At 34.2% G+C, this 14,902-nt stretch overlaps 1 protein-coding gene across 1 annotated transcript; it reads right to left on the reverse strand.

Moving 5' to 3' along the window:
• Positions 1-13,715: 13,715 nt before the first annotated feature.
• On the reverse strand, positions 13,716-14,627 carry LOC141517037 (olfactory receptor 4C11-like). The gene has a single exon (XM_074227973.1). It carries the CDS (start codon positions 14,625-14,627, stop codon positions 13,716-13,718), a length of 912 nt encoding a protein of 303 aa, XP_074084074.1.
• Positions 14,628-14,902: the final 275 nt, after the last annotated feature.

The raw sequence follows: 14,902 nt of genomic DNA on the forward strand, positions 1-14,902 counted from the left end.
CACTCTATTCAGTCTGTTTGCCCTCCTATATCCTCTCCTGTCCCTTCTTTCCCCTTTGCCCTTTTCAGTTTTCCTTTTTCCCTTCCCTTCCTTCTGTTTGTTTTCCCTTTTTTCTCCCTCCCTTTCCCCTTCCCCCCTTTTCCTCTTTTATTACTTGATAGGTAAGTTTAAGTTATCCAGGTATGTGTGTTTGTGTGTAAATTAACTTTAAGCCGAATCTGATGAGAGGAAGGATTCAGGTAATTCTCATCTCTTCCCTTCTTCACCTCTATTAAAATAGATCTTTTATACCTCTTAATGTAATGAGATTAACCCCCCATTCAGTCCCCTCTGTCCTACCATCTCTTTCCTGTCCCCCTTTTTAAGGAGGAATTGTTTGTAAATTGTTCTGAGTCGTAGAAAATCCTGAGTATTCATCACTTCTGGCCAAATATATTCTCTCTAATAGAGTTACAATTCTTAAGAGTTATGAGACTCTTTTTGCCAATGTCAACTTATTAGACAGAAGTTTTTTTCTCTTTACCCCCCTTTTTTTGTTTTTACCTTTTCATGTATCTCTTGGACCTCCTTTTTGATGTCTAAATTTTTTATTTAGCTCTTGTTTTTCATCAGGAATTGTTGGAAGTCTCCCATTTCATTAAATGTCCATCTTTTCCCATGAAAGAGAAGGCTCAGCTTTGCCAGATAGTGGATTCTTGGCTCCCTTCCAAGCTCCCTTACTCTTCAGAATATCTCTTTCCAGGCCCTTTGATCCCTGAATATTTATGCAACCAGGTCCTGCATAATCCTTACTGTGTCTCCTTTGTATCTAAATTGTTTCTTTCTGACTGCTTGCAGGATTTTCTCTTTTATCTGTTAGTTCTGGAATTTGGTCAAAACATTCCTTGGTGTTTTCATTTTAGGATCTCTTTCCAGAGGGGAGGGATTTATTCTTTCAAGAACTATTTTGCCCTCTGGTTGCATGATATCAGGGCAATTTTCCATAACTAAATCCTGCAACATTAAGTCTAGGCTTTTGTTCTCTTCAGTGTTTTCAGGAAGACCTATAATTTCCTTCCTCTATTCTCAAGGTCAGTGTTTTTCCTGATGAGATATTTTACATTTTCTTCTACTTTTTCTATTTTTTGATTTTGTTCAACAGGTTTTTGCTGTCTCATGAAGTCATTAGTTTCCACAGACTCCATTATTTTTTTAGAGAAGAATTTTCTTCATTTACCTTTTGCAACTCCTTTTCCCTTTTGTTAATTATATTTTGAAAGAGTTTTCCATTTGACCAATTGAAGTTTTGAGAGAATTATTTTCTTTTCATTTGCCCAAAATTATTCTAATTTTGTATTTTTCCAATTGCATTTTCCAATGATTTGATTTCTTGTTGTAAGGAATGAATAATCTTCTTCAGGTTTCTTTTCCCAAATTTTCTAATTGATTTTTAAAATCTTTACTAATTTCTTCGAGGAAGACTTTCCGTTTTGGAGTGCAGGTCGTATTCTCTTCAGAGGTTCTAGGTTTCTCTGACTTAAAGTCTTTTCCTTCCAAGAATTTTTGTACGGACCCTCCTTCACACTGGCCTTTATTTTACTAAGACCATGAGTTGGGGAGGGGCTGGTTCACAGAGTATTGGTGTTGGGATCCCTAGAGGCTTTATTCATTGATTGTAATATCTCCAGCTGGCCAGTAGGGTGTGCTATAGGTTTTGGTCATCAAATGCAATATCTCCAGTGGGCCAGTAGGGGGTGCTGGTTTGGTTGCTTTCTCTAGAGTGTCTGTGACCTTGACTGAGGACGTCTCCCTTGGCCTGGAGGGAGTAGTTGAACTTGTAGAATGCTTTTGTCTATGATCAATAGTGGGCTATGCCGGGGGGTGAAGTGGCTTTTTTTTCCCTGTGTTTTGTTGATCATATTTCTGTTAAGAGGTTTGTTTCATATTATTTGTAAGGGAAGACAAGGAGACATTAGGACTATGCCTGTCTTCTCTCCGCCTTCTTGGTCAGAATTGTGGTCTTGGTTTTTGATTGATGCTACTTTTCATTTGAAGAATGGTTACATTGTTTTCCTTGCTTTGTTGAATTCTATCCTATTTTATTGACTGCATATTGCATGTTTTGTAAAGTATTTTTTCTGTATCAATTGTTGGAGTCCTCTGATTTGTGTTGTTTTTAGTGACAGGATGAATTATATTTATAATTTTTTTGAAAATTAGGTCCATCCATGCTTTAATTTTATTTCACTAGTCACAATTTATGATTCTTCTTTATTGTTGTAATTTCCTTGCAAGTACTTTACTTGCATTTTCCTTGCATCAAAATTCATTAGGTTTATTAGTCTATAATTTTCTTTCTTGTGTGGCTATTTATAGTTTAGGAATAAAGTATTATATTTATATCAGAGAACAAATTTAGTGATGCTCCTTCATCACTTGTTATTTTAATGTTTATATACCAAAAGAATGAAAAATATAAAAATATAATTTTATTTTTTTTTGCATTTCCATCCAGATGCTAAAATTTGTTCTTAAGCAGATCATTTATGGCTTGCCCATTTTTTTCTAAGAGAGAATTAACATGATCAGTATTTTCTTTTCAAATATTCATCCATTTCTCTTAAATTGTCAATTTCCTGGCACATAAATGGGTAAACTACTAATAGTTGTGTTAATCATATCTTCCTTTGCAGTATGCATATCTTTTATTTTTTGATAATGGTAATTTGCTTTTCTTTACCATTTCTCAACAAATTAATTCATGGTATATCTATTTCATTGTAATTTTTGCCACAAAACTAGCACCAAATTTTATCATTTCAACATTTCCTATTTCTTTCTATTTCTTTTCATTCTTTTTTACTTTTTTCTAAAGTGTTTTTTTACCTCTTATGGAGTCAAAAGCTTTAAGTTTTGTAGGAATGTTAGTATGCTGTGCCTGATTGTCTGTCTGAACCATACACTGAGAGGTTTATATTGGATACTTTCTAAATTTTGTCTACCTTTTCAAATCCTTTGATCATCTGCTGAAATCTGTAGGACTCTCCTTATTTTAATGGTTGAAATTTTGTATACTCATGGCAAGGAATATGGGACAATTTTCTGACCTACTTAGGAGAAATTTCCCTCTTCTAGACTAGCCTTGGAATCACATAGTTTTCTTATAAAAATAACAAAAATGTCAAAAATATGGGGAAAACATTTGAATAACAGGAAAAAAAATTGTTCCCATAACCAAGATAAGATGCTCCCTTGTCACTTTTAGTCAATATGTCAGAGTGAAGTCAGATGGAACAGATTTGCATATTCCCCATATCCCTCCCTGGTAATTACCCTCACTTAGAAATGTAACTATAAAATGACTCCTGGAAAATGCACATTTAAACAACACAAACTGTTAACAAATGACCTGGTGACCCTGGAAAAGGGGGTGGGATTCCATGGCTGATCTAGAAGAGGAATATTTTTCCTGATTTAGGTAGAAAAATTGTCTCACATTCATTGCCATGAGTAAAGAATACAAGGCAAACAAAGACACGATCAATCAGATGATTATGAAAAAATTATTAAATATATGAAAATTTGTTTTTGGAATACATTTATATATATTCATATACATATATGTGTTTATTGTTGACCATACACACATATACTTAACATATGTAATCCACTGTATGCACAGATCATTAAACACGTACTGGTATATATTAAATCAAGCATTTGAATTAACTGCTAAAGTTATATATTGAGTAAAAAATGAGGACCTCTAATTTCACTTTTCTTTTTCTGTGTCGAAACTTCTAGACTACTTAATGTTACTGAATTTATAATAAAATAAGAATATACATTTCTTAATCTTCTTTTCTCCATCTTGTTTTCTTCTTCCTCCTTAATCCTCTTATTGCTTTTTATTTTTATTTATTTATTTTTTTTTTTACAAAACCGCTGTTAACATTAATGTCTATCTAGTGAGAATATTTCTTCACCTCTTAGGCAAGCCTAAGGTCAACTTTCACTCAGCTATGCTAACAGTCCCTCATATTCTTGACACTAGTATCTTGCCCTACTTGGGTACCCTTGGGCAAGTCATTTAACCCCAACTGCCTTACAACCAGGGCCTTCTCAAGTCATCCTGATTCATGTCTGCCCACTTCACCCACATAGTTCTGGAAGAGAAAGGGAGTCTAGTGACTTAGCATAGACTCCCACTCACTCAAATCCAATTCATGTACTTACATGACATCACCTCCCTGATATTATGGCCTTCATTGAGAAAGAAGTTCAGATATTTGTACCAGGTGCAATTATTACAAATCACTATCTCCATTGACACACTGCTAAGATAACCCCATGAACATGTAAGTTCAATTATTTGCTACTAAATGTTTCACAATTAGCTCATGATAATTCATGTATATATATTTATACAAATAAATGCATCTACATACAAATGGATATGCATGTGCATGTGTGAATGCACATATTACATATATATGCTTTTTGCATATTTATTTGTGCAGCTATTTATGTGGGTTTGTGTATGTCTACATGTATGTTTATGTCTGTATATAATTTATCCCAAAAGCAACAAGAGGAGTGGATATCACAGAAAAGTGGTAAAATTTTTCAGAGATATAACTAAAATTTAAAGAATCTAGGTAGGGAAACTGAAGTGGCTGAGTTAAAGAGGCAGAACATTGGTTCATCCAATTCAAAATATGGAAAAAATTAAGCAAAATAGGAAATATTAAACATATGCTATGAGGAGATAGGAGATTGAATGTTATTTACGTGATTCAATACATAAGTTCTAGCGCAGGAATTGAGTCACCATTCAGTCATAAATAGTACCTAAGTATATTTCAATAAGATAATAGAATCAAGGAGTTAAAGGAAACTCAAGAAACCCTAGTATAAATATGAAAATACTGTGCCATTTAATATCTTTGCAATGAGTGAAGTACAGTCATACAAATTTAGCATCTTCTGGAATCACACTTAATTCATATTCTTTCATTGGAGGGTTTAAAGTTTTGCTCCAAATTGATAAAGTCATAAAGCCTTGATATGTAAGGTCATTTCTATTCATCATCTATAGGCTGCAACCCAGTATGTCAGGGGTTCTCTAACTTCCTTAGAGCTCCAATCTCTGAGCACATTGTTCTAGCCCATTATTAATCAGAGTAATCAAATGGATTGTTGACAAATCTGGACCTCAATGATTGAGGGCAATATTATTGACTGAATAGTGGACCTACATTCTTTCCTTTTTTCTGTGTCTTCTGATCAATGATTTCTGCTAACTACAAAGGAAATTCAAATTTTAAAGTGACAGAATTTCTCATGGTATAGTTGACTTGCCTTTACTAGAGATGGAGAGCTTTAGACAGCAATATTGCTTGTTCAACAAATCTTTCCACTCTTCTATGAAGCTTTGTTTTTTTGTCATCAATAGATGATGTCATATTTGTACTGAATTACCAAGTAAACCTCCTTTTATAATAGTATAGGGTTGAAAAAGGAAGTGCACTGATCGTGAACAATAATTTTTGAAACCCATGGTAACAAGGGAAAGGAAGATTTCTATTATGATATGAGATGAATCCTAAGGGATCATCATGTGTGTTTTCAGGAGAGCTCCATGCCCAGGCATGAATACTTGCTAGATATGAAGATGATCAATTACAATCAATAATCTGGAAATTTATACTTTCATTTATTATCAAAATTTCACTCATCTTCAGGATACTATCTCTGAATATCTCTATTCCTGGCTAAAATAGATTACTGATAAACATAATAATTGAGGATATTGGATAATGGAGTGACTGTGTATTTAAAATAGAAGACATGTTGGGACAGAGATAACTGCTAACTACAGAGAAGAGAGAGTGACTTGGAGGCTTCCTTGAAAAACAATGATTCTTAGGAACAAGGAAACAGTTATAATAAAATACATTCTGCAAGAGAAGAGGCAATATATCATTAAAGGATACAAAAAAAGATTTTGAAATAGTCTGTGTAAATTTTATTCAGGGGCTTGTATTTAAAGAAATATGAGAGTGACAGTGACTGGCACTGGATTCAGGAGGATCTGAGTTCAAATCCTTTCTCTGATTGCATAAAAGTCTTATCTTGGGTAAGTGTCTTAACCCCATAGCCTTGCATCCTCCCCCCACAAAGAAAGAAATATTATATACATATATATGTATATTATTTATATATGGTTTATATATTATAAATTATAAATAATATATTTTATAATATATGTGATATACTAATATAAATATATATGTATGTATATATATATATATATATATATATATATATATGTATATATAACAATGATATATGGTAAAAAAACTGTAAATAAAACCAATTTCCAGAAGGCACATTGAAAAGAGGATCAGGGTAGGGAAGGCAATACTGTATTTTAAAAATTTATATATATAAAAACAATGGTAACAATAAAGTTACCACTCTCTCCATTTATTTTCCATGAACTTTAAAAGAGAACAGACATCTTTCATTGATTAGGTCCCTAGCATACATTCTTTATGAGGACATATGGACCTGGTGGATAGACAAGAATGAACCAGGATCAAAAGATGACTGATAGTATACTGGAAGAATTTGTCACAAAGGTCAGGAGATTTAGTAGGCTAATTAAACAGTTACTGCTAAGCCCATAGTAATATTTTCCAATTTTGTTTGTTTTTGCTTTTATTTTTGTGCAGTAATAAGATTAAGTTACTTCCTCAAGTTCACAGAACTTGCTAGTAAATTAGCCTCAACTGTCTGAGGCCAAACTTGGACTCAATTCCTGAGGTCTACAGGGCTGGTGCTCTAGCCACTAAGCAATGCTGCCACAAATTCTCTGTTAATTAAAAGGAATGATGAGAAATCTTTACCAATGAATTGAGGATAAACAATTCCTGGGATAAACTTCTGTAATCTAGTGAAGTTAGCAATACACAATCTAATCACCATTTCCTAATTCACCCACTCAAGATTTTGAGTTCAGTAGCCGTAAACCATGGCCACAGATAATCATGTCATCTATCACATCAGACAATTCTGAGAAATCATTAAGATACATGTACATGACCTCATGAAATTCACTACAATAGTTACATTTACAAATTATTGTATGACTGAGTATTCTCAAAAGTTACCCTCTTCAGAGTGAATCCTCATCTCTGGTTTCTATGAATCCCTAGTATCAGGAATGGTTTGTCCAGTGGTCCACATCCTTAGAGAATTGTTTTGATACATCACTGTATATAAAATCAAAAATTACATATTTTTATATAAATAGATTTTCTCATAATTTATCAAACAGTGATTAAGAAAGTATTTGTCTCTCCAATTTGAAGACACTTTTATTCCTGCAATATTCTCAGAAATCAATTCAAAGTATTGTATTTTATAATTTCAATTGTTATTTTTATTTTATATAGAAAAGTCTTTAATCTTAGTAATTGATTGGTGATCAACAAAAAAAGATCAAAATTTGATTTTTAAATATGCCTTTGAACATTTTAAAAGCTTTTCATATCTATAGTTTTAGCATTCTAAAATAAATGTAGACATATTTATTTCTTTGTCAGGTGGTATGATAAAGGATCTTTTTTTCCCCTGTTTGATTTGTGGTGACAAATATTTTTATAAGCATAAATGTAACATTGATTTTTCCATATAAATCTCATTTGGGAATAATGAAAAATTTTAAGTCATTTTTTTCAATAAACTTTTTGATCTTTTAGTTTTAAAGAAATGTGCATTTGATAGCATTTTTACAATATTTTTCACAATTATTTAATTTCCTTCTCCAATTTCTCACCCCAAAATTATCTTGACACTATTTGCAAATATAATGTTCAATGTTCATGTAGATGACATGCTTACATATCCAAAATACAAAGAACCATATGCTCTAGAAAAAAATGAGAATTTGAGTAACTCATTAGATAAAATGAGAAAAGTAAATTTCCTTCTTACAGTAATAATAATTATAATTTAAAATAATAATAATAATAATTACAGTTTGCCCATTTACAAAGATGGCCACAACATTAGGGTAGTGATGCCATGATAAGCATAGGAATGGGATTTGCATGATTAGATGCTAAGAGAAGTACACATCCTCACATTCTCCTCCAGAGCTGACTGTGTCCTTTGGCTAGACATGACTCAGGACAACTGGAGATGACCCTGGATGTGAGACAATCAGGGTTAAGTGACTTGCCCAAAGTCACACAGCTAGTAAGAATCAAGTGACTGAAGGCAGATTTGAATTCGTGTCTCCCTGACTCCTAGGCTAATGCTGTAATCACTTTGCAACCTAACTGCCGCTTCTTGTAGTCATTTGAGAATGATTAATAGATAATTCAAAATTCAGCAGTTTCATTTTGTTTTGTTAATTAAAATCTTCTTTCACCTCTTCTCAGAAATCAGCAGAACATCAACCATGTTGAGAACTCCTAAGCATTGCTTTTTTATCTATGAAATCCAAGGTGCCATTTGTAACTATTTTGCAAAACAGGGACAAGTATTTATTCTTTTATTTCTTTCAAAAATAAATTCTTCGACTACCGGTCAAGATGGTAGAAAGAATACAAGCACTGTGATAAGTGCTCCTCTGGCCCATCAAAAACAACATGAGAGAAACCTGTTAAGAGAAATTTGACCGACAAAACACAGGAAGAGAAGCAAGGAGAAGAAAACCTACCAAGAAGATGTCTCAGGGGACCAAGGCTGCACCAGGAGAGTAGAGCAGAGCATCAGCACAGGGGCAATGGTTGAGGGAAGCTAGAGGACCAGCCTCAGTCTTAGAGATGTCTGAGAGTGGCATGTGTGAGATCCAGCTTTGGCTGTGGAGTCTTTGGTGGTGGCATCAGCAGCGGGGGGGGGGGGCGGGTAGCTATGAGAGGATGGGTTTGTGAGGGGCAAAGTGCTGACATTTCCTGAAACATGGTGCTAAATTAGTCTAAGCCATAGGCCTCAATTTCTATTTCTCAAGAATCAGGTGAACTAGAAGAATGATGTCACCCTGACCATTTAAGATGTAAACAAAGACTAACTTTCCTGGGAGGGGTTAGGTACACTCCCCTTCTCTTCGGATCATTAAGTTTGACCATTTGTTGTAGGGGTCAGCAGAAAAGAGGAGGGGAAATGGGTTGTGCTTTCTGTGTTTTTTTTAAACCCTACTTCAGCTTCTGTAATTCAGCTTTTCCTGCTCTCTCTTTCATAGAGTGTTAGGAACTGCCCTGCTTCTTACAAGAAAGGAATTAAATTTTAACTCTTTGCTGGCACTTTGAAAGGACTCCAAGTAGTCATTTTGGGTTAGGGTTTCAATACCCCGTGAAAGTTCCAGCACAGAGTCTCAGAGCACACCTGGAGAACAACCAGCTGAACCAGGGACCTGAGCTCTATACTTTCAGCAGAGAGCTTTGCCCAGAAAAAAACAATAAACAACCCTCATCCACTCAGGGCTACAGAGTTCAGTCAACAGAAAGAGATTGACTCCCTCCCTCAGGGCCCAGCCTGGTGGTCAAGGTCAGCTAAGATCCTGCTGCGGAGGGACTCAAACACTCCACAGAAAGCAACCAGCACACCCTACTGTCTGGTCCTTGGAATTGCTAAGCCAAGTGAACAAAGCCACTAGGACATTCAAAAAGAAAACCTCCGAGCTTCAGCCCCTCAACATAAGATGAAAAAAGCCCAGAGAAAAAGGGGGGCCCCAGGGATATATACTTAGAAGAGACAGATTCTAACCCAGAGAGATCTAGCAGTGCTGAGGAGAATATGAATTGGTCTCCAGTCCAGAAAGACTTCCTTAATGAAATTAGGAAGGAGTTTAAAAATCAATTGAAAAAACTGGGAAAAGGAACTCAAGAGAATCTGCTGTTTTGACAAGCCCAAAGAGTCCAACTATTGGGATAAAACTCTCTCTTCAATAAAAACTGGTGGGAAAATTGGAAGTTAGTATGCATTATTGTAAGCAAACGAAATGCTCAAGGACTAGTTTACCTGTCAGATCTGTGGAATTGGAAGTAGTTTATGACCAAGGAAGAGATGGAGAACATTATTAAAAACCAATTAGATAATTTTGGTTACATTTAATTAAAAAAATCTTTTGAACAGTCACAACCACTGTAACCAAGATCAAAAGAAATGTAATCAATTTTTGCAACTAATATTTCTGATAAAAGACTCATTTCTAAAATATACAGAGAACTGAGTCAAATTTTCAAACAAGCCATTCCCCAATTGACAAATTGTCAAAGGATATGCAAAAGCAATTTACAGCTGAGGAAATCAAAGCAATCCATAGTCATATGATTATAGATATAGGCAAAAAATAGGAAACTAATTGAGTGCCCTTCAATTGGGGAAATGGCTGAACAAACTGTGGTATATGTATGTCATGAAACACTATTGTTCTATTAGAAACCAGGAGGGATGCGAATTTAGGGAAGCCTGGAAGGATTTGCATGAACTGATGCGGAGTGAGATGAGCAGAACCAGAACAAACTTGTACACCCTTACAGCAACATGGGGGTGATGATCACCCTTGATGGACTTGCTCATTCCACCTGTGCAGCAACCAGAGACAATATTGGGATATATGCCATAGAGAATACCATCTGTATCCAGACAAAGAATTATGGACTTTGAACGAAGACCAAAGAATATTACCTTCAAATCAGACAAACAAAAAACCATTTCTTTTTATGTAATTTTGCTATCTCATACTTCATTTTCCTTCCTTAAGGACATGATATCTCTGTCATCACATTCAACTGAGGTCAATGTATAACATGAAAACAATGTAAAGACTAACAGAATTCCTTCTGTGGGAGAGTGGGGAGGGAAGCAAGAATGGGGGGAAAAATACTAAAACTCAAAATAAATAAAATCTTTCCAAAAATGATGTTCTTTTACATACATATATGACAATTTGTTTAACCATTCCCCAAATAATGAATATCCCCTCAATTTCCAATTCTTTGCCAATGCAAAAAAAAAACTGCTGTGAATATTTTTTTCATATGGAATGTTTATCCAAAAGATTTTAAAATGTATTTAAAGGTGAAAAGGAAGAGCATTCTAGATTTTGAAGGTTTTGGGGAGGTGGAAGAATATCATAAAAAATCACTAGGCTAGAAGACAGATTGTCAAGTTCAAGGTATGACAAATAAGAAGCTCTTACTGGACCACAAAGTTTGTGAGCGGGAGAAATGAGAAATCAACCTAGAAATAAAAATTGGAGCCAAATTTTCAAGGGTTTTTTACAAAGTAGTTTTTATTTAAATTTCAAGGCAATAGTGAGTCATTCAATCTTCTTGAACAGAGGAATAACAAGGTCTCCAAGTGGTCACAACCTATAATACTATATGTCATATTTGTCTTTTTAAAAATTATTATTTTTAAATTGCAGGGCTCACATGTTTTCTGACTACACATCTACCCAGTACTTTAGAAATTGACCTTTGTTCAATGACAGTTCAACAATTAAAAATTATGTAATTATTCCACGAATATTATTAAAAGAATAAACAGATGGATAAATGAATGGGAAAAAAAAGAAGACAATTACAAGATACTTTTGAATGTCCAAGTTTTGTGTAAAGTTTTTCCTAAACTACATCTGAAATTTTATAAAGATAAATGTCCTTAGTTAATGAGATCGAGTAGTCTGTGGTTCATGCTTGCGTGTTTCTGTCGATATATTTTCTTGATTGTTTTTGTTTTTTTAATATATTTTCCTGGATTTTGTTTGTTTCCCTGTGAACAGCAATAGTATTATTGACAGTAGGAAGTTAAAGAATTATTCATTGAGGTTCCAGTTCAAAGTGTTTAATTGTGGGAGCATTTCTTTGTTATCAAAATTAAACTCAGTGGTACATCACACCAGGACAAGCATCACTGGATGTTGTACCATCCTCTTTGTTCCAAAATAAATAATGACAAGAGCTAAATAAAATAAAAATAAATTTTTCTTTGACAATTTCGATTTCTTACTTAAAATAATTTTCCCATCATTTGTAAGAAAATTTATGTCAAAATTTCCTTATATCTAAAAAGAATTCAGGAAATTTTTAATATTTTATATACCCCACATTGTTTCAACAGCTCCAATGTGAGAGGTATTTTTTTTTATTGTAAAGGACGAATCCTGATTTTCCCTGTTCTTTCTACATTCAGGTACCTCAAGTCTTTCCATTTTACCTTATGTGAAGATCATCTCCATCAGAATGCAGAGGGCAGTGTGAGGGAAGAGACTCTTTCACACACTTGTGTATACTTACCTTGGCATTTCTAGTACATAATATGATGACTGACACAGAGTAAGTGTTTAATAGAATGCTCTCTTTCTCTCTCTCTGTCTCTGTCTCTGTCTCTGTCTCTGTCTCTCTCTCTCTCTCTCTCTCTCTCTCTCTCTGTCTGTCTCTCTCTCTTTATCTGTCTTTCTCTCTGAGTCTCTGTATTCCTCTATCTCCTTCTCTCTTTCTGTCTTTGTTTCTGTCTTTTACTCTTGGTCTCTGTCTCTGTTTTCTTCATCTGTTCCTTTCTATTTCTCTATCTCTGTCTCTTTCCTATCTCTCTTTCCCTGTCTCTGTCTCTTTGTCTTTATCTATTACTGTCCCTCTGTCTCTCTCAGTCTCTTCCTTCATCTCCTTAATTATCTACCTATATACCCATTCTTCCATGTTTTATATTGATCTACTTAGCTATTCATTAACCTATGTATCCATCTGATTATGTATTTATGTATCTGTGTATTTATCTAGCATTAATTTATATATACATTTATATATTTGTCTTTGTAGATATATATAGATATAGATATAGATATAGATATAGATATAGATATAGATATAGATATAGATATAGATATAGATATATATATAAATATAGATATAGATATAGATATAGATATAGATATAGATATAGATATAGATATATGTGTGTGTATCTGTATCCTGTATCTCTATCTGTCCACCCACAGGTCCATGCATCTATACATTCATTTATTATCCATATATCTCTCTGTATGTCTATATATCTTAGTTTTTCATATCAGTACCATACTTTCCTCTTGGACAACACTCCTTCCAGGAAATAGAATTGATCTCACTTGTTTTATATGTTTTTAGGTTAGAGTGAAGAATATCCATTAAATTCAATAATGTCACTGGCAACTTTGCAGATGCACATGACACATCTTCAAACATCTAATAGGGAATTGGAAAAGGGAAATCCAGTATATTTTCCTCAAGTGTCATAATTATGTCCTTCATGTTTCCTCATCTTATATGTAGATTCATCATTATGGAATACATGGACACTAACCATGGTTGAAAACTACAATCATTCCTAGTGCTTTCATTATTTTAGCATTTTGGGTTGAGCATGATTGAACTGTTTATCTTTCTGTTCTTACCTGCCTTACCTGGCATCAGGGACAAGTCCAAGGAGACAATATCTCTTTTCTATATTATTCCAAATCTTCTTGGAATGTGTAGAAAGTAAAATATCATTTAATTATCTAATATATTGCAATCATGGGTCCAAGTACTTTACTAATATTACCTGAATTTATCCTCACAACAACCCTGTGAGGAAGGTGATACCATTCTTATTTTACAGGTGAAGAAACAGAGGCAGACAACTGTGAAGTGAAATGGAAGACATTTGGGAGAGGAAGGCTACATATGCAATTTTCCATGTTAACTTGCTCTGTTGCTCCATAGCTTCTTCATAGCAGTTTTTACTTCTGCATTCCTCAGTGTATAGATCAATGGATTGAGCAAAGGTGTTCCAATGGTATAAAATACAGACACCAACTTGTCCACAGGGAAGTTAACTGGGGGACGAGAATATATAAAAATGCAAGGAACGAAGAATATAATGACCACAATTATGTGAGTGGTACAGGTGGACAAGGCTTTACGCTTCCCTTCTGCACTATGATTTCTTAGAGAATAAAGGATTACAATATAGGAGGTCATAAGAATTGTAAAGGTCATCATGCATACAATCCCAGTATTGAAAAGAACTATTAGTTTTATCACATATGTATCAGTGCAGGCCAATTGCAACAAAGGCTGCAAGTCACAAAAATAATGATCGATCACATTGGGACCACAGAAGGGTAAACTCAATGCAATGTAGATCTGAGTGAAAGAATGCAGAAAAGCCCCTATGATTGTTAATATTATTAAATTCCCACATGTCTTTTGGTTCATGATGACTGTGTAATATAGAGGCTTACAGATGGCCACATAGCGGTCATAAGCCATGGCGACAAGGATCAAGACTTCCATGCATCCAAAGAAGTGTGATGCAATTAATTGGATCATGCATTCATCATATGAGATAGTTGGTTTTTTAGAAAGGCTGTCCACAATAAGTCTGGGGGCTGTGTTACTAGAATAACAGAAGTCTGCAAAGGATAAGTAAGTCAGGAAAAAATACATGGGAGACCCAAGTGTGGGACTAGTCTTGACGGTCAAAATGATAAGTAGATTCCCTACCATAGTGGCAGTGTAGAAGACCAAGAAGATGACAAATATGATCTTCTTTGTCACTGGGTCTTGTGTCAGTCCCAGAAGGATGAATTCAGTCACGTTGTTTTTCATTTCTAGAGCTTCAGTGAAAATGGGAAGAATATATGTGAGAATTAAGAATTGGATAAATGGAAGAAAGTAAAAGAAAGAATATAGATCCAGAGTCCCTGTTTACAGAATCATTGTTTGTTCTCATGTATTCAAAGTACCTATTTCACTAGTGCACTTCAAACATTCATTGGGATATTAGTAAGAACACACACTTGCCATAATCTATTAAAATACATTTTCCATTTTTCTCTTCTTGTTTATGAAGGAACAAATTGTAAGTCATTAACACAACAGAT

This window comes from Macrotis lagotis, chromosome 3, assembly GCF_037893015.1.
Source record: "Macrotis lagotis isolate mMagLag1 chromosome 3, bilby.v1.9.chrom.fasta, whole genome shotgun sequence".
Taxonomy (NCBI): Eukaryota; Metazoa; Chordata; class Mammalia; order Peramelemorphia; family Peramelidae; genus Macrotis; species Macrotis lagotis.

Coding starts and splice junctions, on each gene's coding strand:
- LOC141517037 (XM_074227973.1), bottom strand. CDS start 14,627: ATGAAAAACAACGTGACTGAATTCATCCTTCTGGGACTGACACAAGAC.